The 27,869-nt window shown below is 32.9% G+C and overlaps 1 protein-coding gene across 2 annotated transcripts; it reads right to left on the bottom strand.

The window, feature by feature from the left end:
- Positions 1-190: 190 nt before the first annotated feature.
- LOC144850659 (uncharacterized) lies at positions 191-27,762 on the bottom strand. Of its 2 annotated transcripts, none has more exons than XM_078708012.1 (17): positions 27,394-27,762; positions 26,958-27,001; positions 26,274-26,491; positions 25,226-25,338; positions 24,317-24,424; positions 23,645-23,708; positions 23,393-23,509; positions 22,046-22,150; positions 21,453-21,558; positions 20,505-20,617; positions 20,075-20,189; positions 18,874-19,011; positions 14,103-14,178; positions 13,642-13,780; positions 10,541-10,681; positions 1,185-1,348; positions 191-637 (listed from the first exon to the last, which is right to left on the bottom strand). In XM_078708012.1, exons 1-17 carry the CDS (start codon positions 27,576-27,578, stop codon positions 469-471), a joined length of 2,115 nt encoding a protein of 704 aa, XP_078564138.1. In that variant the 5' UTR covers positions 27,579-27,762; the 3' UTR covers positions 191-468. The 2 variants fall into 2 exon arrangements, with proteins under 2 accessions (XP_078564138.1, XP_078564139.1); XM_078708013.1 differs by having other exon boundaries at positions 192-637; positions 26,958-27,017; positions 27,394-27,582.
- Positions 27,763-27,869: the final 107 nt, after the last annotated feature.

The following is a 27,869-nucleotide window of genomic DNA, read 5'->3' as shown; positions in this document are numbered from 1 at the left end:
CATGTCGAAAATTGGCTAATTTGTGAAAAAATCCCTGTACTATACAGTACAGGGATTTTTTCGAAAAATGATAATATTGCTGTATGAGACCATATATTACGTTATCAACATCTTATAGTGCCATAGAAACCAGTTATGTCGAAAAATAAAAGGGTCGAAAATGCCAAAATATCAAGTTTTTAAAATTCAATTATTATACACTCAACATAGAGTAATTTTTAATAAAAAAATAGCAATAACATGATAACCATATTTAATGAGGGTTATGCATCCAGCAATTGCTGATCATTAGGGACTCTCAGAGGTTCACAAGACAAACATATACACAAGATACTCTACATAAACAAAGTCTTATTACAAGTCTTTGGGAGTGGAGTATCCTGTAGAATCCTGACATGTGACGGGACTTGAACCCAGGACCCTTGGAGTGGTAGCCAAGCATAATAACCACTAATCCACAACTTCGCTTCATTCATCGCTCTCTTTCTCGTCCACATAGTATTCATCAAATGAGCAGAGAGCTGTTAATCCTGCAACGACTAGAACCAATAAAACACTCAGTGCGGCCGTGTACCAGAAACCGGTTTGTCGTTTCATCTGGAATCCAAAATAGCTGGACATAGTTTGCTGGTCGGTTCTGAAAGATTGTGCAATAAATTACCATTATTAAGCCTTGATCGAACTGAATTTAACTTGGTCAAATTAAAGTCGCCAGCTATCTTGACCAAGAAAAGTCCAATCCAAACACTGGTTATAGTTAAATTAACCAGGACCAACGATTAATTTCGGTAAAACTAACCACACCATGTTGCACACAGGATCAACAGCTTAACATCTCATCTGAAAAGCGGTGTGCTATCAACATGTATTCTAGTGATTATTTTTAATCAAGATTTCGAGAATACAGGTTTAGGGTCAGCCTTCATTCAGGGAATTTAAGTTGTAGGCTAGGCCTAAGTTACCAACATTATGCCTACATAAAGCCTGATCTAGGCCCATGTACTCGCATACCAGTGCAATAGCACCACGCGCAATAGATAACAGAGGTCACTGTGTGTCCACATGAATGTCCACTTCAATGTTCATATACCTGTGGACGAGTACCAGTTGACTTACAACCCATGTGGATATGAACACATTCATTTAAACTGTTTTTTTTTTAGATGGAAAATAATTTTCTTTACCCCGATATGCATTGAACTATAAAATCATTCCATCCGTCATTATCAAAATCACCAATAACCACATCTGATGTTGGTTGGCATGGCAATGAATGGTGAGCTAAAAGAGTGCCATCTATGAGAGAAACAACAGCGATCGCATCCCATCCAGCGACAATTGCGGCATCCTGAAAAAAAAAACACATTATACTTATATTTCATATTTGTAGAAGTCAAGTTTTTTACTTCTAATCATGACCCCAATGATGGCATTCCTTTCTCTTATTTACCTCTTCTTCTTTTTATTGTATTACTGTTTCCTATTGTTTATTATTCTTGTATTATTTGTCTTACCATTATTGAATAAATGTTATTGATATTATTGATATATTAATTTATCTTCTGTTATGAAGTTAAGATCATTGAATATTAAATATTTAATCACATGCAAAAAAGAAAACAAAATGAGATATAAGGCAAAGTTATTATAGTTAGACAGGACTAAATAATAAATGCAATACATTATCATTTACTTTAGCCAAGAAGCTGGTATTGGCCACGTGTCTTTTGAATTTTGTATGCCAAATCGAGAGATTAAAAATCCTGGTTGTTGAACTTGTTGGTTTAATTATTTTGAATTATTTTTTTGTTATTTGTATAAGTGTATTTTATTCAATAAATATTTGACTTTTTTTAACTATTTTTTATCTTATCTTCTGATATAATTTTACTTGGAAAGGAGGGTTTCTTTTCTAATATAGTAACTCAAATAATTTGTTGGGATTAAACTTTTAAATCAATGACAATGTGTTCATTACAATTACAAAATATAAAACAAACACTAAGAAAATGATTGGAATATGTGGCAAAATGCAGATAGCAACAGATGTTGGGTTACTTAATACTATAAAGCTCTGTTTACACTATCAAACTAGTTTGACAAAAAATGTGTGATGTGCCCAAATATGGTAGTGATATGCCCAAATATAATATAACATCATCATGTCTATATATGGGCATATCACATCTTTCACATAAAGGGCTTTTGACAAGGTTCTAATAATATAAGCTTTTGTGACGTCATCAATATCGATGGCAATGGTAAACGTCTATGATGGGGGGCCACCCTGTGGGAGGGGAGGACACTTTCCCCCAAAAAAAGTTGCAAATAAATTAGTTTATAGGTCCATGGTACGACCATTCCCTATTCAAGGGACATTTTTTTGGTCCTGAGGATGTCCCCTTAATAGGTGTTCTCCTTTATACCTATTTAAAATTAATTAAGAGAATAAAAATTGTGGCTGGTGTTTAGAAAGTAAACAAAAAATAGTATGTACTTTCAACAGTGAAAGTAGTTTCTGTAGTAAAAGTTTTTGTAGTTTTTTTAAAGTAAAATTGTCTTTGTAAAATGTGATTTAAATAATAATAATTCAGTTTAATTTATATACTGGTTGAAAAATAAAGCAACAAGACTAAAATAATACATTTGAAACAATATCTTTGTTTGGTACTACAAGTATGTAAATGCTGCCAAAACAAAGAACTATAAAAAAAGCAGTATTGGTAAAAAGACTGGGTCTAGCAATTGCACAAAACAAAGACATTTAATGAATATATATTTATTATAAATCATTAAAAGTGAAACAGCACTAATAAAATGTTCCGATTCGATCATATAATCAAGAAGATTTAATAGTTAAAGTCAATGTTATAAAAATAAAGTTTAAATGTTCAAAACTAGTGTGTGGCACTTCCATAATTAACAAGAACTGTATCAGCTTTTATAACTGATTAAGATAGTGTAATCTTTTGTTAACATATACACACAACCCTATACACACACCACCTACTCCTGATTTAAAGCCAATTTACACAGACGAGCAGAAACGGTAATAACAAAAACGCAGAGTAGACAGGCAGTTTCCACTCAGATTCTACGTGGGTTTTTCCCTTACCATTACCGCTTGTCCGTGTAAATTGGCCTTTACGCAACATTTCAAAATAATAAAATAGAAAATGGAGAATCGTGATATGTGAATAATAATACGTCAATCTTAATACACAAAGTCTCTAAGCGCTTCACATTATCAACCCAGTCATTTTTTGGATCAAACACGTCTGGAAACATACGTCAGTAATCAGCACAGTTGTGTTTTGTACACTTGGGTGGAGAGAGGCAACGTAAGTAAAGGATATTGACTAAAGGATACAAGCAATGTATGGATTCGAAATTATTATCTCACGATCAATAGTTCATCGTCCAACACACTGTGCCACCAGCCCTTGATGAATGTACGCAATGCTTAATATATACGCATATAAGTTACTTAGGTGGAAACACAGACAAAGGGTTGGGTTCAGGAACAAAAGAAACCGACATCCTATTGCCTAAAAGTGGTCCAGAATTGGGATCCCGGTCCGGATTGGCTCCTAAATTTTCATGACCACATATTTATTTTTGGTTCAAATGTTGCAAAGATCCGTCTTTAAGTTTAGCTGTTATTGAGCTGACGAACACACAAACAAATATCGCAGATAAAAATATAACCTCTTAAGGACAGTTTACACACGAGCAGAAACAATAAGCGGAAAAACAGGAAAGCTTGTCCCCCTCAACGGGAACCAACCATCTGCTTCGAGTTGTGTGTAAATGGTCATAAGGAATAACATAGATTCTATATTTACTGTGTAAACTAAATTGACCTTTAGGAGGAGGTAGTAATATAAATTTTTTTGGTAGGTCCTACAGGATAATAATAATACATTCAATATAGTCATGGTATTGAACTATAAGGCAATTGCAGTTTCAATTATTGCAGGGGTGATAAATATTTATTCATTATAACTTTAAAGCAAAAAGGAGTTTATAATTAATTATTACTTCGGTAAAGTAATCCATAGACTAAACACACATGCCACATGATGTATGCAAATATAATGTACTAATAAAAAGTACAATTGAAATTTAATATTGCATGATGTTGATGAAATCAATGCCATATTTATTTCATATTTAGCAGGGCCCTTCAATTGTTTGTTACGAAAACTTTAAGATAATTTGCTGGTAGTTTTTATGCATAATTTATCAGTGAAGCTACTACCATATTTCACATAAATATTTATAGAAATAACACACATAATCGAACAAAAGCTTAAAATTCTGAATAAAAATTATTATTAAAGTAAATTCTGTATTTTTTATTGTAAAGGAAAAATGTATAAAAGATGGTTGCCATTACAGAGCCAGTGGCGTATTGCAGAAGACCCGATAATCCTTGTTTAGGGACTCTCCAGGTATAATAAAAGCATTTTCAGCCTGTTTAGACAAATTTTAATGCCTGTTTTCTTGTTCTGGGCTCCGCGGTTTAGCCAGTGAGTACTCATAACCGTTATGCCACTGAGTGGTTTGAAGATTTAATTCTATACAACTGCTATTAAAATATAATTTCTAGTAAACACACTTTTTAAATAAATCGTAAAAAATAGAAATGTTGATTTTTTAAATTGTTTCTTTTTCCTATCTGGATATTGAAGTGTTTCTTTAAATAACAGACTAAAAATTTTGGCAAATTTAAGCCTAATGCAGGTCAAACTAGCAACTGAAATGACAGATACCATCTATTTCTTAAACAGTGAAAACTCATGAGGTAGTTCTAAGCACACATGACGTCACAGCAACTTATGTTGATGGCTGTACAGCAAGTGTGCGCAACAAAATCCTTAATCTCGCAATTGTTCTGAAATCATATGTACATCCTAAATATGTTGTTAAAATATGGTCCTTTAAGACCCCATAACATATGGGACTTAAAACATATATTTCCCCTTGTTCAGTTCATGGGAAAGTGTTCCTTGAATAAGGGCTGGCCACAGCGGCTGATGAGGAAATTCAATGATGGAAACATTTCATTTAATTTAAACTGTATTTTATTTTATTGTTTATTTATTATTAGAATTTAGAATTTCTGTTTTTCATCTGGCGTTACTTTTTGAGTTTTGCCCTCTTCCTTCATATTACAATTTATATTGGATATTTGTTCTTATTTTAAAGTTAAAATACTATACAGTGGAGTTAAAATACAACTTATAGATAAAATAAACAATCAAATAAACTTGATTCGACCTGGTGTACGTTTTTACGACGAATGATCCGTAATGGTTATCGGCGAAAAAACACTTTAGATGATGAATGTTATAAACTGTATTACACCAACATCGACATTCACAATATATGTAAGACATGTAATTTATCTACATTCATCAAATCCCAGCAACGAAATTATGCTGCACATCTGATTAGATCCGATAATGATTGGATGACGAAAAAGCTATTCTTCCAAGATGACAAATGCTCGAAGCGTGGTAGAAATACGAACACGTTATTCAAACAAGTTCTATATAATGTTGGAAGGGTCAGACAAGCCTTCATTAACAACTTGAAGGCCCGCTTATTTTGAATCGGCATTTATTTATCATATGCCATCTAGAACACTCTGTCAGAGTTAGAGATTAAATTTTTATATATATTATGTGGAAGAAATAAATGTTGATCTGATTTGATTTGATTTATATTATATATTTTATTTATTTTATCTATAAGTTGTATTTTAACTGCACTGTATAGTATTTTAACTTTAAAAAATGCCTACAATTTGAAACCATGTAATGTGTTTTTGACTTGAATAATGATAAATAAATAAAAATATATTTCTCCTCGTTTGATTAACAGTTCTCACTGTGTATCATCATTGTAGACATCCTTGAAAAGGTTTTGGTAGAAGCTAGACTTAGACTGATAATTTCTTATATCTACTAAAATACTACTAATATTTTACCAGACTTATGGGTACCTAATGAAAAAAAATGAGATTGTGATAAATCAGAAAGATGTCACTCAAAAGGTTTTGCATTACTGTTTTCTAGTCACTTGTTTCATGTTTGTTCCACACTGTGTGTGCTATTCCATTATCATCAGTATTTTATACTTCTAATATTTCAGTTATTTGAATCAAGGCAATCTAACAACAGGATGCCAAGATTGCCTTACCAAGATAGGAACTCATAACAGTCCTTTGATCTTATGTCTGGCTGCTACAAATACCAACAGTACAGACTATACACATATTCTCAGTGGCGCGCAGTGTCTGTTAATGGACGTGGAACTGATCGTGTCGCAGGCACATATAATGATCTCCGGAGCTTAGCATCTTGTTATTATATTGCCTTGTAGTATTTGGCAAAACAGTTTAAAATAACAATAAAAGTTGGATAGAACATTTATATTTTAATTTACTATTTTTACTTGGTATGTAAATTCAAATATAATTATTCTTTATGTGCTTAAAAAAGTCACAATCATGTGAAAAGAAATGAAAGGGGAAAAATGAATGAGAAATTATATAACAATGAGAGAATATAGAATTTGAGCAGGCAATACTGAGATGTAGATTCATGTACAGTCATTGGAAGTTGGTGCCAGAACTTCGGAGCAGCAACATGGAAGGAATGTTTTGTCACATGTTTGAGAATGAATAGTTGCCGTTCACACAACTCAACAAACTTGATGACTGTAATCATGCAATCTTGATGGAAAATAGAATGATTCTTTACATTTTTCTTTAAAAACAGAATATGACACAATAACAAAAATATGGAATAGTAAAAAAGTCGACATGAAACAACTTTTTTATTTGGCCTAAATTCACAAATTCCTTTTTTTTTTGTAAAATGAAATGTTGTGTCATTCATCTCTGAATACCATTTCACCGACATTGTAATAATTATTAAACATTTGAGATCATTGTCACAGTTAAAGTTTCTTATCCTACATATATTAACTAGCAAAAATAATTCACTTTAAACTTTATTGTTGTCAGCTCAATGTACATTAGATGAAAACTGGCTGGTGGTACCAGTAACAATCCTTCCATCATGTGATAAAATTGTCTGCTTATTGCATAAAGTAACTCTGAATGTTGTCTAGATTGTCTTCCTTTAGATTAATTTCCCAATAATAATAATAATAAGGGGATCATTGTGGATCAGTGACTTGTGTAAACAGAGGGCCTGAAATTGCATGCAATGCAGCGGGTAGGAATGAGGGGAGGCATAGGGCCTTGAAAAGCTGGTTCTTGCTATAGCAATTGTACCAATTCCATTGCTATTTACTGGCTATTTCACTGCTATTTACTGGCTATTTCACTTGCTATTTATTGCCTATTTCACTTCTATTTATTGGCTATTTCACTGCTATTTACTAGCTATTTCACTGCTATTTATTGGCTATTTCACTTGCTATTTATTGCCTATTTCACTTGCTATTTATTGGCTATTTCTCACTATATCAATTGCACAAATACTTGGTTATTTACCACTATAACAAGAGTAGTACTATTTAATGCTACTTTCATGCTATAACCAATCCAGGGACGTTTATTTGTATTTTGATTATAACTCCATCTTTTGGCAATAATTCATATATATGTCATTCAACACAAAATCAGCAAAGACAAAAAGGGTATATTCAACCAATCAACTCTGTTTTTATATTGATGCTGTGTCAAGTTATTACTTCCGCCAAGGAGGTTATGTAGTTGATCGCGTGTTTGTTTGTCTCTATGTTTGATTGCAGGATTAATCAAAAGTTATTGCAAGATCTTTACCAAATTGAAACCGCAAATAGATATGTGGTCAAGGACCACTCCATTCAATTTTGGAGGCAATCCGGACCAGGATCCCAATTCCGGACCACTTTTTATTATTATTTTCAAACATGCTAGTGTTAAAAGATAAGAGATAATTTTAAAAAGCCGGTAATCTAGTACTGAGCAGTCTTAATGTAGCGTTATGTTCATAGTAAAAAAATAAAATATTATTAATAATAACAAATAATAAAATGATGATGGAAAAAAAAATAACCTCAGCAGGAATTGAACCAGGGACCTCAACTGTGTAAGACTGGCTATATAAACATTACACCAAACTCATATTCACAAGGTTGTAGTGAAATTAGCCTAATCACACAGCATTAGACAAAATAAATATATATATTTTCAGGAGAAATCTTATGTAGGGGAATGTTACAGTAGGTGGAAGTATGCACTCCCGAGTGCCGTTCTAGTAAGTAGGTAGATAGATACTGTAAATAGATAGAAATATTGCTTAGTTCTGAACAGGATGGACTACAACTACTATGTAATATTATTAATAATCACCTTTTATATCACTACACGTATTCCATATAAAATATAATCCCATAATAAACAAAATTTAATTGGGAGTGCAAAATGTTATATTTCACCTCTAAGCAGGCAATATGTATATATATAATGCATGCCAGGGTAACTATTCTCATATTAATTATGGCAGGGAAGTATTTCTATAAACATGCCAGGGAAACTTTGTATTTCTGGGCAACTTTGCATTTCTGGGCAAACTAGGCAAATCTAAATTAATCTGAAAAGACGAAAATTCTGAGGGAAACTGTAAATCGGATCACTGCTATTTAAGATATTTGCAATGACACCGGTTTTTTGTGTGTCTGCCTTTTTTATTTAAACTTATTTATGCAATTGATTTTGTAACTATGGACATCCATTTCCGAAATAAAAGCAAAGTAGATGAATTAATATTGCTCTACCATGTACAGTACCAGTAGGACGTACGTCAGCGAAGCACACTTGATCAAATGAGCGTGGCACTTAAGTTGTAGTTCGGACCATATGCTGGTACTGGCCTAAATATTAAATGCTGGTATAAATAATAACAATAATATAAACATAATAAAAATGATACTAAAAATAATAAAATAATTTGTAAAAAGAGAGAAAATTGTGTCTTGCCTTTTTATAAGTGAAAACATTTTTTTATTTTGGTTTTGTTTTTCCTACAGAAGTTTATTCAAACTACAAAATGCATAATCCAATTTCATTAATCTTCTTTTCCATGTTTTTTGGGGGACAATACATCTTTAATGTCCTTTTTTGTTTGTTATCAAACACATGTTTTCAACAAAACTAACTTGGAAGTTTGTTGAACTAAAAAATATGATATAAAATACACACATTAAATATAAAAGTTCACATAGCAACCGAGGATAAAACAGTTTTTATTCTAAAAAAAGATTATAACCGAATTGTACAAACTACTGGTAGCAAATGGTAAAGACAACTTTCTCTTCTAGGTTAAAAAACAATAGGGCATCTAAAGCCTTGTTCGCACTGGACTGGATAAATTTAACCAAGATAACTTTAGCGAAGGCTATTGGTAAATTTTACCGATGCTATACCAAAATGTAACTCCCATGGTCACACATTCAGATTGGACTTTTTAGCTATCATGAAGTATTTATTGGACTTGACTGATTTAACAATGAGGGAATTGTAGCCAGTGTTCAGATTGGACTTTTCTTGGCGACTTGGTTAATTTGACCAAATCAAGTCTAGTGCAACTGAGGATGAATCGAGTCTGTAGTAACTTCCCTAAATTTGTCTTTGTTATTTTTTCAATTTAGAGCTAAAACTTAGCCTTTAATACAGAACTATCAATTAGGAAAAATTAAAACTATAGGTGGCATTATAACATTTAAAAAAAATCAACCATAGAGGGCACTATAAGTAAATATAATTTTACTTGCCGGGCTAGTTAATGAACAATTTTACTAGCCATTGGTCAGCTAACTAAATCGAATACATTATTCACAAAACAAATGATTTTCTTTTCACTTTGGCAGACATTTTCATCTTTATTGTTAAACATTATCATTTTATTTCGAGGCAGTTAAAAGTTTCTGCTAAAATACAATATAATTATGAACATATGTTAAAGTGTGTATGTTGTGTGTGTGCTGGTAGTCATCACAATATTACGATCACTGCCTCAAATAATCTTTTATCTATTATTTATTATAATAGCACAAATGCAAAATTTGTTTTTCTATCTATCTCCTCCTAAACCACAGGTACTTGTATCGTGTGAACTGGTGCATCTTTTAGTCATTCAGCTATGTTAGAATTAAATGGCAATTTATTTGGAAAATTGTTCTTTTAAGACCAATTTTTGTTGTGTTTGGTAGTTCTTGGCCATTGCTAAACTCCACAAACACCTCAAAAAACATAGCAAATATCATCGAAACAACATAAAAGTGATTAAATCATGTAGTGCACACATTTTTTGTTAACTACTTATTTTTGGGGTATAACATGATTTTTTGGGTAAAAATGATTGATAAACCCTGCAAACCAAAACTACACTACATAATTCAATCACATTTATGTTGGTTCAATGGGTTTGTTGTCTTTTTGGAGTATATTAAACGTAGTATAATAAACGTATAAACAATGTAAAATTATATTAAAAACCAAAAAAATTAAATTGTTCACCTGTTTTCCAAAAACTTGCAGAGAAAATGCTTGCATGCTGGGATGGAATGCATTATTGTACATGTCAAGAACTCTAGGGTTGTGATTCCGTCCTCTTCCAAATATTTTAGCCTGATTGTTCCATTGTATTGGGGCATTTATCTACAAAATAAAAAGGTTTTCTTGATTCATTTTTTTATTGAAACATCTGTAGAAACAAAGTGATAATAGTTGATTCTTATATAGAGCATACATAAGCAATATCGCAATGACAGCCTGTACAATTCAATGCAACTTTATTTAATCACAGAGGCCCAGATCAACATATGGTTGTTCTTCCCTAGAACGTGCATATACCAAATACAAATACAATTTCAAAAATGTTTTAACAATATTATATGTATATAGATATATATATAAAGTACCTTCACTTGTACTGATGAAGGACTAGTGTTGCCCGAAAGCTCTGCTAACTTTTCTGTCTGTTTTACTTTATCGTTTTGATTTAGCTTTTCGCTTCTTTTTTTTTTGTATCTCCATTGAGATTCAGCCACTGATACCCACAGCATTGTCATTTTTTCAGTTATTTGCCTTTGAATTTATATATATATATATATATATATATTTAAAAGTTTTAATGTGCAATAAATGTTGACACATTCTTCTATCCTAAACTTTGTTCCCACTAGAACGCAACTTAAGGATATTAAAGCTCAACCCAAGTTTCGCTTGTGCCTGGTCAACTTGCTTATGTTACACATTAGGTCTTGTGGTAGGTTAGAGTGGGAACTAAGCATAAGCATCCTCTCATGGTGTTATATACAAGTGCATGTCAGAGACTAGTAACCTCCTACTCATCTAGTTCCAAAAAGATTTGTTCCACAACCATTTTCAGATGATCTTAAAATGGAAACCGTACTGGGTTTGGTCTACTAGTGTTCCTGTTTTCAAATAGTCATCCATTCATAGAAGTACTGATATTAGCTCTTTTACAATCGTTACACGCGTTAAACGATCAAGCTATCAACGGTGACCGTTTGACGTGGTTTGTACGTTTGAAAACATTTGGACATGGCGCCTAAAGAAAGTCTGTCTGGTGGTAACTATAGAATGGACTGGAGACATAACTTCAACTCTTTGGTTTAAGATTAATTCAATAGAATACAAAGTGTTATTATTTTTGGTTATTTTGGCTACTCATATCAACTTTTTGTATTTATACAATTTATGTTCTATGCCTTATGTGTTTATATATGTATATATATATTTTTTTAATTTTTTGTGTAAACATTTTTAGTTTGTTTTCGTTCTGTTCTATTTGTTATTTGTTTTCTATGACAATACTGTAACGTACGGTGAGAGTCAATAAAGAATTGAATATTGTAACTTGCACTTGTATACAGTCTGTGACAGGATAAAAAGTTCATTTCGTTGTTTATAAATTATATAACATATTTAGCTGATATTAACGAATCAATTCATATTACTTAGTATTAAATTTAATATAAGATAGCAAAAAAAAAAGCAAAGATATTATGGAGCGGTTTTAAAGTATGAGTGATTTATAACTAATAATAAACACAAATAGGTTATAAACCCGTTTATTTTAACAAATCTATAAATAACTTTAATGACTTTCAAAATCTTTCAAGAAGAATTGGTCACATTCACCAAATGTGACCAATTTCGCCATACAAGTAAATGCTTTCTATAAAGGGAAAAATTAATTTAGAGAAAACTTTATAGAAACAGGCAGAGCACAACAATGTATTATTAAAAATAAATGTCTTAGTAGTTACTGGCTACAAAACGAAAACACAATTTTTGTGAGGTTGTGAATCTATCTATCTAGTTGGTTGTTGGTCCGTACTGAGCATGCACGAATGTCTTAGTTCATGCTACCAAAAAGGAAATAGACTAGTGATAACAAGTACTAGTACAAATCCCATGGGGCCAATTGATGCCAAAATAGAGAAAAATCATGCTATCCTTTCCTTTACAAGAGCGAATAGCTGCGATATTTGTTTTAGCTTTTCGATTCAAATAAATGCTCATGAACGCATCATAGATCATTTCCTGAGCTTTGATTGCAAAAAGTAGAAATAATTTGAACTACCAATATTGCTGTAGCGAAAAAATCTCAGAATTAGAATCAGAAGCAGAGAGGGATTTAGAACATGGAAACATGAATGCTGACGAACAAATGCGCCTAGTGGAAAATCGGCTTTATATGGCGTAATGCTTACATGTGAAGGACTAAATGAATAACAATTTCATCATGTTCTATAAAAGGTTAATAAGCACATTAATAATTGTGCATTCAATATTTTATGCATATGTATTTGTCTTGTGAAAGACTACAGTAATTAGTTGTGATGAATTACGGTATCCACTAAACATAGCAACTAAAGAAGTCAAGCCGACAGCTAGACGAAACTGTCTTGCAAACGTAAGTTTTATTTACATAACTGGTTTACTATCAAAGAACTACATATATCAATACACGAATCGAAACCAGAAGAAATGTTTTCATTAATAAGTTAAAACAATTTTTTTTATCCTATTTAAATCCAGTTTGCTCAGTAACTGTACTAATAATAACTACCAACGACCCTCACATTTGTCAAGTTCAATAAAAATTAATCAGATATTCGGAAATTCTTTCTCATTTTAACTGCTTTTGTATGATATTGGTCACATGATTATAAAATCAGATCGTAGTAGTTTAATGGTTTAAAAGATTTTAAACTAAACAATATATTATGGGGACCTCTTTGGGCTTAAAGTGTTATCCCCTGTTCCATGTTTAGTGTTTCTGTGTTTGTATTATTTTATGTAATTATTTTCATTCAAATATCATGCAATTTTATAAATTGTACTGTTCTTGGAAAGCAATAAATATTACCTACTAAAGCGTGGTTCCCACTAGCAACGCAACGCAAGGACGTAACGCAACGCAAGTGAATTGACCAATCACAAGCGATGGCTTATTCGCTTGTGATTGCTAACTGTCTATAACTTCGCTTGTCATTGGTTAAAACGCTTGCGTTGCGTTTACGTCCTTGCGTTACATTCTAGTGGGAACCAAGCTTTACTGTGTGTATTGAATAGTGATATGTTACCTGCCAATTGAAGTGTCCGTGAGGGCCATAACTGGTCATCTTTCCATTGCTTAGCAAGAACACTGCATCATACCCTTGGTTTGCTGCATGCAGGCCTATGTTACGTAGATGTGATAAAACACCTTTTCTCTTGGCTATCCTAAATTAAAAATGTTTTTAATTCAGTATTTCACAATACAGTAGAATTAAGGGAACACCATCTAAAGTGCAACACCATTTGGTTAGAGAAAATTGCTACAGCTCAACTTTTGGATAAAGCTAGGTTCCTACTAGGATAATGCTTACATTTGTTGGTTGTAGGTGTAGTTTTGCTTGGGCTCCAAACTGGAATCTATGGCCAATTTGACAACAGTTCTATTTGGCAACATTTCTTTGGTTGTATACGTTTTCTCTTGTAACACAAAGGCCAGGATGTAAGTTATTGTATACTGTATATAGAAAATATATGTAGAAGATAATACCTTTTTACAACTAATGGCAAAACAGAATGTTGTTTATCTTCTTTGAAATTGTTTGAGTACAGTGTAAACAAAGAGCCTAAAAACAAATAAAGAACCTATAAAAATATTATTTAAAATTTATTTATTTATTATACATCTACTAAACGCTTTCACACACCACCACTTTGCTATCATATGCCACCACACTCTACTACATGACACTTTACGCTAACACACATCACCACCATATTCCACCACACATTACCATACGCTACCACACATCACCAACATATTCCACCACACACTACCATACACTACCACACATCACCACCATACACTACCATAAGCCACCACATGCCACATACCCTACAACATGCCACCACACTCTACTACACAACGCCTTACCCTACCACACATTATAATATGCCACAACACTCCACCACCCTACCACAAGTCACCACACGCTACTACACATCAGCACCATATACCACCACACACTACCATATACCACCACACACTACCACACGCCACCACAACTTACAGAAAATACTCTTTAACATACTAACAACAAGTATTAATAATAATGGTCCAAAATAAAATTCACAGAACCTCATAAGTGACAATTATAAATCAAAATCCATTTTATGGATTGCCATATTTCTTAATGAATCCTGGTTCCGGTACCTTTATACTCAGTATCTCAACAGTCAATAAATTGCTATATAATATTTTATGTATGGTTTTTATACTCCAAAACTCCATTTAAACTTACGACTTGGGCCTAGACCTGGGTTGGCAATCAATAAGTGTAAATACTGTATAAAGTTACTGTATATCGTTTCAAATTAAAGACCCATTCCCTACAAGTGTAAATACTGTATAAAGTTACTGTATATCGTTTCAAATTAAAGACCCATTCCCTACAATTTGTCACGTTTTGTAAAAACAATACATATATATATTACTTTAAAAACATTAAACCAGGTCATTCCTTGTCTTAAATGTACGTTTTATGGTAAATAATGATAACTAGATGGTATGCTGGCTTCGCTCGCGTACCATCTAGGTCGTGTCCACAGATGGTTCTCGAATACATAGTAATTTCAGCGTAAAAAAAAAAAAACTGGCGATTTCAAATGTACGTACCGCAGGACTATAGTACATTGTCGTTTACAGAAATGAATAGACACGATGATTTGTGTAGTCAACTAAAATTAGCACCCTGGGAATTCCGAAGGAGAAACTTGTCTTAAAAATGAGTCCAAATTTTGTATTTGAACTCATTTAAACAAACCCAATTTGTGTTTTGTATAAATAATAGAGTTGAGGGATGGGGAAGAGGATGGGAAGAACAATTTTTAAATATATTCTTTATCCTCTCAGTAACGAAATATTGTTTTAAATGTTTTATAGGCCTATCAATAATATACCACTAAATGCAGTAAAACATTTACGTTTTAATACTTTTTTAAAACTGTTCCTGTTATAGTCGATTGAAATAGTAACGATACACCACTACGACGTTTATATTTTTTATAATTATTAATACAAACTTTGAGAAGCAACTGTCAGTAATACAGTTTTTATTTGTATATTATGTGTTTATATATCCAGCAGTAGAGCCTACCCACAGTCACAGTAATAAATGTTCTTTGTATATGTGTTTATATATGAACAGATAAAGGTAAAGGTATTTATATTTGTCTTCAAGCTTAACTGGAAACTGAGGAAATTCGGATTAGGCCCTCCACAGACCCACGGCAGCCAGCAGTGCAGCGCCTACCAGATCAGCACACCGGGAGACGATCCCCTACTCTTTTCGAATAGTGTACCAAGTTCTTTAACGTGCACTGTTAAGTACACGGGACCAACGGCTTTACATCCCATCCGAAGGATGAGGCAATGAGAGTAAAGCATCTTGCCTAAGGATGCAATTAGTATGGTACAGATAACCTCGAACCCATGCCTATCACATGCTAGTCCGATATTACCATTACACCATCACTCTCCAGTATATACAGCACCCGCCGCGATTTCTAGAGGGTCTCCCATCCAGAACGCAACCGGGCCCAACGTTGCTTAACTTCGGTGATCTGACGAGTATCCACAATCACAGTAAGAAAATTTCGATTCAAATGGCGACCAAAAATGGTTAATAGGTATTTACAATATTGTCAAAGTATTGCAATATCTCAGTTTTAGGTTTATTCTCCAAGGGCTCATAAATTTACCTACAAACTGGGAGTCTGAGAGATTGGAATGTTCCATTCATCGCAAATCAATACATTTGTATAAACGTATAAAGAAAATCGGCCTGTCTTCAACATTATGCTGTTCAACCGGTTTTCAGCTATTAAAAACAATTATCGTAGGAGGAGATAGGAAAATGGGAAGCATGCTCGTATTATTGTGTGCAGGTATTTTTCAAGAGGATATCTATTAGACAGTGTATACCACGATCGGAAAACACCCCTATTTGGGGCAAATCGTTGAACCTAAATTCGTTTTTATTGTCAATAACTAATTATCTAACTAAATTTAATTAGTAAACAGGGTTACGTCAGGTGGTTAAAATTAGTACCGAGATTCTAACCAACTTTATATACCATCAAGTAAACATTCTAGAAAAAATGCATGATTTACCGAATTTTGGCCTTACATAAATTTATATATAGATAAGAGAAACACTGCACTACCTAAGTAGCTCGCGTTGAATGTCCATTTCAGTATATCACCAGGCAGCTAGAATTTATTCTGTGCCTGTGACGTTTATATATATATATTCTCACAGATTTCCTCATCTTTATCGTTTCAAATTAATTAATTAAATTTCAGTATATCACCGGGCAGTTTAGAATTAATGTTCTATGCCTGATGTGTATATATAATTATATGATATAAAGTGCAGCTTTTACGTTTGAGCCTACTTATTCAGTTTGGAATTATGTTTGGAAAATGTTCGATCGGACACAAACAATTAAATATGGTACCAAATTTAACGAAATGTAAATGGGGCCTAAGAGAACTAGTTTTAGGACACTCTATTCAAGTGACACTTTCACAAGAAATGGACGGGCATACTCCTATTAATAGGGATTCTGCTCACATGTATATCATTCAATATGTAAAGATGTATTGTCCCCAAAAATGTATATAGTTTTTTTTCAATCTAATTTTTGGTCAAAGTGAATAACTATTATGTGACATTAAAATGGCATATTCGACAAAAAAAGGTAAAAAAATATTTGTTCATCTTTAAAGTAAAAATTATAAAAGAGTGTTATATATAGTTCAATAAGAAATAAAAAGTTCTGTTTATGTGGTATGAAAAAGTGTCTGGAATCAAATTTACAATCTTTTTATGAGATGTTCTTTGATGAGAAATTCTTTAAACCTCTCTTTTAAATTTGTTCGACTATACTTCCAGTCTTAATATATGTCAGAATACATTAAATGAAAAACTCTTTAGCACGAACAAAATATGCATTTAAAAACATATGTATGTAGTAAATGTCAAATTCTTAAAATCTACCCATATGCCATGAATCATTATTGTAACATATGGCCAGGTTTGCCGTATGTTCTTTGTTGAGGAAACCACTATCTATTCATGAGTGGTATTGTAGCCTGGTGTATGTCTTTAATACAAAAAGCTTTTGTTCGATCCTGTCTAAGTCACTTTTTTGGAACTATTTTAAAATTATGTTATACTCTACTATTAAGAAATACAAACTGTGAAGCTCTGTCTACATTATCAAACTAGTTTGACAAAAAAAAAGTATGATGCCCATATATGGTAGTGATATGACATCATCATGTCCATGGGCATATCACATTTTTTTTGTCACATAAAGTTTGATAGTGTAGACAGAGCTTAACTGATATTGAAAGATTTAAACTAATTCAATTTATAAGGCAAGAAATAAGGTAATCTCAATTGAAAAAAAAATTCAATTCAATTTTAAAATAATTTATCCGAACTTAAACAAAAATTTTTTTGTCACATAAAGTTTGATAGTGTAGACAGAGCTTAACTGATATTGAAAGATTTAAACCAATTCAATTTATAAGGCAGGAAATAAAGTGATCTCAATTGAAATTTAATATTTATAACCATTAAATTAATAAATTTAAAAAAAAAACAAGAATAAAACTATGAAGACCTTGTATAAAAATATTATTTAAAATGTAATTTGAATCAAACATATGGTAGCCATGCCGTAAACAATTAATTAAAATTGTTGATAACCAACAATACTGTTGTTCTTTATGTCATTTGCATTTGGAACAGGGTAGTTACAGTATGTTTCTAGTATTGTATGTAAATATGCCTTGATGAAATGTGTCTTTAGGACATAATGGTACTCTGGGGCTAGGAGGTATTGGGTGTGGTATTGAGAGAGAATCAGTGGCGTAACGCAGAGGCCCGAAGCCCCTAGTTTAGGAACCCTAAATGGCCCTCCAACTTTCGAGGACTCAGGTGTTTTTAGCCTTTTTGGACATTTTTTTAATGCTTGTTTTTTCTCTGGGCCTGCTCAGGGCCCCCATAAGCTCCAGGGCCTGTGGGTTTAGCCAGTGAGCACTCATAGCCATTATGCCACTGCTGATAATTGGATGGTAGTGGGTAAATAAGTGTGGCGAGTGGTGGTGTTTATTTCTATACGTGTATCTGTTTTTAAACTGCTTTGCGAGTTGTATACTGGGCATTATGGGAGAACAGCCTCATACTAAATAGATCACCCAGTATAAAGAAGAATTTAATAACACTTGGATGAATTGGCCACCACATTACCTGAAACTGTAAGCATATCAATAAATGTGGGTGGCTGGCAGATAGTTGAGTTGAAGATCAGCCCTGCTGAAGGGTTGTGAACGGACTTGACCACAGCCAGACAATTGTCATTACTCGATTGATCACTGGTAAAATGAGCTGCAAGAAAATCACAAAGGTCAAATCTATTTCCCATAGAATAACTATATAATACATTTACAGTGTGTGTATGTAACAGAAATTTTATTTGATAATCTATAATTATCTATTAAATTACTTAATTAATTTATTTTATTCAGTTCACAAACAGGTTGAATTTCTCCAGTATTATAGGAATATTTGGTAATACACCATAACATGTGTTTCACATGTTTTGCCTAGTATCATATACTGTACCATAACTTAACCCATTAACCTAACCTTATATGATACAGGCACCATATGTGATACAAATGAGATGCTGTTACACTAAATATTCCTATGATACTGGGAAAATATTATAGATAGTATGTAGGTAATTAATTGATATATGATAAAAAATTCCCCTTTTAAAAAAATAATGCAAAAGATGTTAATGATGTGAAAATGTATAGCAGTAATGATAGCATGATGATAATGATGATGATAGTGATATGATAAAGAGTGATGATGACTTCATTTAAGACATTATTAGTAACAGTCAGGATAATGTTAACGAAATTGATGATATAATGTTTGAAGGTTTGCATGGCGAAATCAAATGTTGATACAAAGTTTGCGGTAGACCACGTATATTTAGTTCTGAAAAGAACTGTTGAGTTTCTTGACGTTTCGCTCAATATACTCAGGAGTGAGAATTGATGATACTTTGTGATGATAATAATGATAACAATAATGATGACTACAACAGACTACAAACCAAAAACACGAAAAATGAAGATTAATTAAATAAGACTTTGAATAGGCCATTTTGTAATTTCAATAAAGTTAATCACTTCATCACAAAAAGTTTTCACTTATAAAATGACAAAATAAATGGTTAAATTCAACCAAAAACCCATTGACTGGTAGCCAATTTGACTATTTTTTGTTTTAAATTACAGTTTTTTCATGTAAACAATTTTTTTTCAAATCCAATTTTTGGTCAAAGTGAATAAGTATTATGCGACAATAAAATGGCATATTCAACAAAAAAAATTTTTCAGGGGGACAATTTGGACAACAGGAACAATGACAATAATACCTGTAACCTCATCCAAATTGCCATCCTCGTTAAAGTCCACGTAGACGGCTCCTTGATGCGGTAGTTTCAGAGTTGTCAGCGGCCATCTTGTAACAAGGTTCATAACCCCAATACCCTAGCAACCATAGCAAAAGGTAAGGACATAACAAATCATATGAAGAATACAGTAATATAGATTGAAGAGGCTAAATGGTTTACAGTGGAATAAATGTTTTTTTATGGTCTTAGTAATAAGCACAGCACCTTTAAAAAAGCATGCCCTTTCAAAAAGTGAAAAAGGTTGGTTTCACTGCAGAATAATATAATTCCAACATTTTCTAAAATTTTAAATAAAAATAACAAACAAGCTTGCAGAAGTTTCTCCCGTTTTCAACCAAAATTAAAACTAAACAAAAACCAAATAAAACAAGTACTGCATTTTATACGATACCTCATTAGATTGCGTAACTATCACATTTGGATTCTTTACATGCTCCGATGGACTGTGAGGGCGCATTCCACCAAATGCGTATCCGGACAAATGAAGATCATCAAGACCAAACACTAGACAAAAGGCAGGTAGCTAATTATTGATCCATTAATTATCTCTATATCATTTAAAGATGTATTGTCCCTTGAAACACAAAAAATGAAGGTTAAAATATTCTAAATTTAAATTGGCCATATCAAAGTAATATTAAAGTTATTCACTTTAAGTCGAAAATTCGAGCCAAAAACAACAAGTTTACTTATTTAACAGGTAAATTAATTTGATTACATTTCGTCTGGAAAATCGTGGCGAGCGAAAGTAAAAAAATATTTCAAACCACGAGTATGCATGCATGATGCTAATTAGGATTGTTTACAACTCGTCACGGTTGAGAAGGTATTTTCACACAGATTGCGAGAAAGTTTTATGATTATGCATACAGAGTAACCAAACAAGCGCGTTGATTATAAGATATGTTTTGATCAAAAACTTTTTTTAACAAAAAACGTCTGTATTTCAGTTAAATGATTTCTTTTTTCGACTAATTTTTGGTGAAAGTTACTAACTATTATGATACTTCAAAATTACCCACTTTTTTTTTAAAATCTTTTTTTTAAATTTTTTTGGAATTAGTCAAAGGGACAATACATCTTTAAGCTAGAAATATTTGTTGCACACGGTAAGCACTATCTGGACTATTAGGCTACTGTACATCCATTTTTTGGGACACTTAACTTTGCAACATTACCTATAATCCTTATTCCTAATCCTTATAAGTAATGATATTCATATACACAACTGGTCTATATCTTGTACTATATAACGTGTCTCTACACTATCTTGCAAAAGTTTCGTTTGATGGCCTTATCACATCATGTAAACATGAGAATACTGTGTCAATTCACTCACAGGATGGTAGGGTAGACTTGGCGTCATTATCACTGTAATCAGCACCGTCATTTCTGAATCTACCAAGTTGAATAGAAGAGTCACTTCCAAATTTCCAACGATGAGGCTACAAAATAGAAATATATAAGTAGTATATAGTATGCATAAAAGATACAGATTATCATACACAATCAACTTGTTATGCATTTGTGTAAGACTTTGATATGATTTTTACATCTGCAAAAGTAAGTAGTTATAACCATGTTATAGACAATTTTGCAGAAAATCGCACCAGCGAGAAAGCTGTTTTTTTGTTGCTCCGAGATATTCCAAGTTGTTACCAACTATCCTAATCACAGTACATACGCAAATAATATTAATAATAAAATTAATAGCGCCCCCAACAATAACAATATTTTGCAAGATTTGCTATGTTTGTATGAAAACATGAAACAGATCAAAAAATCAGAATATGTTACAACTTGTTAAAAATTGTAACAATTTACACACTGTGAAAAGGATAGTTAACCTAACTGCAAAATTATTGATAAGTACAAATTATTTACCCTCTCTGCTTTTTTAATGGCCAAGGCAATAGAAGCTTTTTAACTTACCAAGTTTTTAAATATTGATTGTGAATACATAGTCCAGGACTGTTCTTTTAAATGTGTTGAACCTTTTCTTAAACCAAGCTTAAAATGATGGGCCTTGAAAATATCCTGCAAGATAATAATATTATTCTCTGTACAGTATTTTTAATTATGTCATTTCTTGATAAGCATCATAGGCAAATTCTGTAATACAGTGTCACATATGTATCACATGTTGCACCTTCATTCATTCATTCAGGCTTATCGCCTGACTTTATTAACTTTAGGCCTCTGGCCCCTAGTAATTAACAAAATAATAATTACATTGAAAAATAAAGCAATTTATGGTCACAAGATAAATGAATTAATTAATTTCGTTCTCTAAGCAAAACATATATCTTAACTTATAAGCATGATAAATATATTTAGATAGATTAGCAATAATTACTGGATCCTGTGATGACATTAAACGGCAGAATTTAAAAGTATTTGGATTTTCAAAAAATAAAGAAGGTATAAATTTTTTTTCTGATTTCCTTGTAACGAGAGCAAACCGTAACAAAATGATATTCATCTTCAACTTCATTTATATTACATATTTTACATAACCTATTGCTGCGCTCTATTCTTTTCCATCTTCCCTTTTCTACCTCTAGTTGAAGTGTGCCCAGTCTTAGTTGACTTAAAGCTCGCTTATATCTAGTATCAAGGGTCTGTAGTCTGTAGCACCTGGATTATGTTAATTAAGTTAAGGTTATAGCTACAGGTGTCACATGTGATAGAAATGTGATGCTGTAAAGAATGTGTCTATCCAGTAATGAGAATCAGCTAGCTACTGATGGTAGAGGTGGTGTTGTAGAGTGTTGTAGAGTGTTGTGTGGTGGTGTTGTTGTGTGTTGTGGTGGTGTTGTAGAGTGTTGTGGTGGTGTTGTAGAGTGTTGTGGTGGTGTTGTAGAGTGTTGTGGTGGTGTTGTTGATTGTGGTGGTGTTGTTGAGTGTTGTGGTGGTGTTGTTGAGTGTTGTGGTGGTGTTGTTGTTGATTGTGGTGGTGTTGTTGAGTGTTGTGGTGGTGTTGTTGATTGTGGTGGTGTTGTTGAGTGTTGTGGTGGTGTTGTTGTTGATTGTGGTGGTGTTGTTGAGTGTTGTGGTGGTGTTGTTGAGTGTTGTGGTGGTGTTGTTGAGTGTTGTGGTGGTGTTGTTGTTGATTGTGGTGGTGTTGTAGAGTGTTGTGGTGGTGTTGTTGATTGTGGTGGTGTTGTTGAGTGTTGTGGTGGTTGTGTTGTTGAGTGTTGTGGTGGTGGAGTTGTTGTTGATGGTGGTGTTGTTGGTGTCGACTGTTGTGGTGTTTAGTAAACATGTTTTAGAACAAACCGTTTCTTCCGGCAAAGACTCAAAGTCACCAGGACGATGATGCAATTTCTCCTTGCCGTCTTTTCCAGCAAGATAAAATGTGGTGAAATGATCAAGATTTTCAACTACCAGATCATTCTGAAAAATAAAAACATAATTCTTGTAAATGTTGCCATTTTGATATAAATATGTTTTAAATAATCAATACATTTTTTTCATATTTTATATAAGTTATTAAAATTCAATATATTGTAAAAATGAAATAAATCTCACCAATCGATCTTCTGGTGTCTTGTCAAAATCTAGATCTGGTTTTGTTACCTTAGTTTGAGAATTTCTAAAAAATTGTATAATATAACCGTGGGAGTTTATACCAATATTCTAGAATAAGAGGAGAGGGTGGGGAAGAGGTAGGGTAAAGAAGGTGGAGAAGAGGTATGGAGAAGAGGTAGGGTAAAGAGGGAGGGAAGAGGTAGGGTAAAGAAGGTGGAGAAGAGGTATGGAGAAGAGGTAGGGTAAAGAGGGAGGGAAGAGGTAGGGTAAAGAGGGAGGGGAAGAGGTTGGGTAAAGAGGGAGGGGATATTGTGGTTTCAATGTTTATATTTATTCAGAATTTGTTTCTATGCACTATGTAAATCAATAGTATTGTTCAAAGTGTACCTAAAGCTCTGTCTACACTATCAAACTTTATGTGACAACAAATGTGATACGCCCATATATGGACATGACTTCATATCACTACCATATTTGGGCACATCACACCTTTTTTTTGGTCAAACTAGTTAGATAGTGTAGACAGAGCTTTAGATGGACAAAATATTGATTTATTAAACTTCTTCGGATTGACATATACTGTATTTTTCAGAATGGATAGGTTTTTAGTATTACTGTATACACTTTTCTTTATTATATGGCTTATATCTGAATTAATAGAAGAATACTAACCTTGGGTTGTGGTGAGCATGACCTTTGTCACCAAGACTGTAACCAACGACTACTAAACCACCATCACCTGGGTTCAACTCATGTGATGATACTAAAATTGCAGCTTCTCTATTGAAACAAACAAAATAATTTTGTTTTTCTTTTCCAAATTTTATTTTCCATAAACAACTCAACCCATATAAAGATTAAGTAAAAAGAAAATGTCACATTTCAAAACACTAAAATATTTCGTTTTCATTTCTTACAATGGAATTCAAGTAGTTTTTTTTCTCCTCAAAATAATTGATGACAATATTACCATTTAATTTGCAACTAAAAATCATGCAAACACAAGCTTACAGGATTTAATACAATTAATGTCTTTATCCAGTGCAAAAATCATAACTCAACTCTCAGTACAATATCTCTACATACACTCAGTATCATAGCCAAATTCTGTGATACGGCACTTGTATGCTCATACCATGGAAGGTTAGGTTCGGGTCTATGACACAAGCATCAAACATGAGATGCGGCATTCTGATACTATCCTGGAAAAATGTTGATACAGTTGCTGAGAATCGGCGGAAACCATATTTTTTTACCTAAATTTTATTTTTAATTTTATTTATCTTTAAATTTTGTGGGGGCTCTTCAACATAATAAGACAGAAACAACCCAAATATGTTTTTTTTTATTTGACCATATTTAATGAGGGTGATCCATCCAGCAATTGCTGATCATTAGGGACCCTCAGAGGTTTTATTACAAGTCCTTGGGAGTGGAGTTGGAATTTTGTCCTTTGAAAAAATCTTGACATGTGACGGGAATAGAACCCAGGACCCTTGGAGTGGTAGCCAAGCATCATAACCACCAAGCCACAACTTGGCTTAGGGTTAGTTTAAAGGAGTTGATGTTTTTAATACTCACTTGACATAGTACTTTGAATAATCAAGGAATGTATTGAGCTGTACCTTCCAGAGTAGCCTCAGTTTGCTATCAAAACACAGTACAGTTGTGTCTGCCAGAACAACCACTACCACCTGAAGAAAAATAAAATAATAACAAATTCCTTGAATACTGAAATTAATTTGAGATATTGGACTAATGTATAATTGACCTTAAGGCTTGGTTCCTACTATGGGCCTGTTTCTGCTGCATAAAAATAACCGGTTAAAAGCGGTGTGAATAAATTAACTCCATTTTCTTGGGAGCAGAAACAGGACAAATTTTTCGTAACTGGTTAAATGGCAATGAGAATAATTGGTTAAAAACACCCATTCAATTCGGTGTTAGAACGCCATTTAACCGGTTATCGCTGGGCAACTTTGAGCTGCAACACAAAATAACTGATATTTGATTGACAGCTGCTACATGGCAGTAACGCTTGAATTAACTGCCAGGACCAATTGCATTTTGGGTAATTTTAACGATCTTTAACCAGTTATTTCGGAGCACAAATTGAGCAGAAACGCGGCCTTGTTATTTTTAATCCATTTTAAAATAAATGGTTAATTTACGTTACGCAGCAGAAACAAACCCTATATCAGCTTACAGTAGCTGTGTCTTCATTTGTTATGTGTATTGTGCCTACACATTCATCAAAGCCCTGTGGACCTTAAGCTCAAGGGTGTATTTTTGAGAGTGAAAGTCCATTTTCATGGCAAGAGACTATCAATTTTAAAAAGGAAATTATTACTAACACACTCTTGCTGAAAAAATTGTGATAATAATATTATATAAATTATTATTAAATGTTCATACATATCAAATTTAAATTTCAAATTGGTTTATAAAATGTAGTAAAATGTGGTTACCACGACCGGTTTAAAAGTGGTTTTAGAGGTGGAACCGAGCATTCCAAAAATAAAACAAATAACCAGGTTTTTGGTATGCAAATAATAACAAAAAACAAAACAAACAATGATATCAATATTGGAAACATATTTTATTCAATATCTACAAAATAAATACATACTTGCTTTCGGATTTGAACCATAGACTTGTATGGTTCAAGGAAGCCGACCTCTATCAATACCGGTTGTTTGTAATCTTGGTTTTTATCCTCTCTATTTAACAGCGATACAGAGCTTTGTTCATGAATAAAAGGCAACACCTTTGAAGATGAGTTATCAATATCAGGCAGTTTGAGAATTTGTAACCTTGGTATGTCTGTACGAGTAGCAACTATAATTTCTAGAGATAAAATAACAAACAAAAAAAAACCTGATAAATACCAAGTACCATTTGTGTACCAATAGATGATTTTTGTGCTATGTTATGCTTATACACTGTTAATTATCAAGGTGTCCTGAGGCTGAAATCCAATGAAAATGCTGTTCTTTTTGGTTTTTTTTAATGCCTGGCTGGTCACAACTGTTTGTCGTCTCTGCAAGATGGCTTCCGTAGCACAAAAATTGTCTATTGATCTAGAATCTGAATTGGTACAGCAATGATCAGGAATTTGAAATAGGACCCAACAATTGTAAAATGAGGTGCTGAATTTAATCTTGTCATATTTTGCATTGCAATTGCCGCACCACCTTCCTCCTAGGTGATTGCATATTCTTGGCACTTAATTTTAAGATAACAAAAAATAAATTAAAAAAAACAAAATAAAAAAACAATAAAACTAAATTAGCAATACAGCAACACAACTCACCATTATGTCCGTCACTTTCTATGTCTGTAATTTTAGGATATGGTCTGAAATGAGTAAAGCCTGTTATTAGTTTATTATTGTCCTAGGTCTAGCTAAAATATAGACTATAATCATAGCTAGCTGTGTGATCTCCTTCGTAAAAGTATTTTTTAGTTAGCCTAGGCCTAATTCTAAGGTGTGGTAATCACGATAAAGTTACTTAACAAATTTTGAGTTGAAATAAATGACAGGTGCGAAACGGAACTAGTGCCGGTCTACCTAGTAGGCTTATAGTAGGCCTAGGCCTAGATATGAAATAATTATATAATTAATATTAATAAATAAATAGGCCCAGGCTAGGCCTATTTGTTTCTTTAATAATAATAATAATAATGATGAATGAAAAATCACTTGTTTAAATATGTTTATTACACAAGAACTATTTAAACATATTTACAATTTTTCCCATGCTTTAAAAGACACTGTGTTTTGTGAATGCGCCAGATCATTTTCCATACGCCAGGCTGGCTGAAGACGAAACTTATCCCTAACACGAAGCAGATATGCGCCTGCCAAACACGTTAGTAGCACTACAAAATCACGCAGGCTGAATCTCCGCAGACGATTTCCAAGGGCTTCCATTTAATTAAATAATATTACATAAATAATTGAACTTGACATATTAAAAACACAATTATAAAGAACAACAGTCTGGTAAAACAACAGTTTGGTAAAATAATGTATTTAGGCTCATCATGTGCAACGAATTGTAAATAAAACACGATTTCTTCGAAAGTTGATGGAAGCTGCCATTTTAAACTTTCTAGCGTCTGGATCTCAACGACTATTTTAACAACCCTGGATGGGGATATTGGAGGTATATTCAGAGCGTCATTCTGACGATGAAGCATTCTCTATTTCTCTACGGGGCGC

This window comes from Antedon bifida, chromosome 8 (genome assembly GCF_963402885.1).
Source record: "Antedon bifida chromosome 8, ecAntBifi1.1, whole genome shotgun sequence".
Lineage (NCBI taxonomy): Eukaryota > Metazoa > Echinodermata > Crinoidea > Comatulida > Antedonidae > Antedon > Antedon bifida.
Note: the sequence above shows the minus strand (reverse complement) of the source record. Positions and strands in the feature narration are given on the sequence as shown.

Coding starts and splice junctions, on each gene's coding strand:
- LOC144850659 (XM_078708012.1), bottom strand. CDS start 27,578: ATGGAAGCCCTTGGAAATCGTCTGCGGAGATTCAGCCTGCGTGATTTT. Junction 13,781..14,102: donor TTGCCATTAGTTGTAAAAAG/GTATTATCTTCT, acceptor TTTTTAATTTAG/GATAGCCAAGAGAAAAGGTG. Junction 10,682..13,641: donor ACGGACACTTCAATTGGCAG/GTAACATATCAC, acceptor TTTATTTTGTAG/ATAAATGCCCCAATACAATG.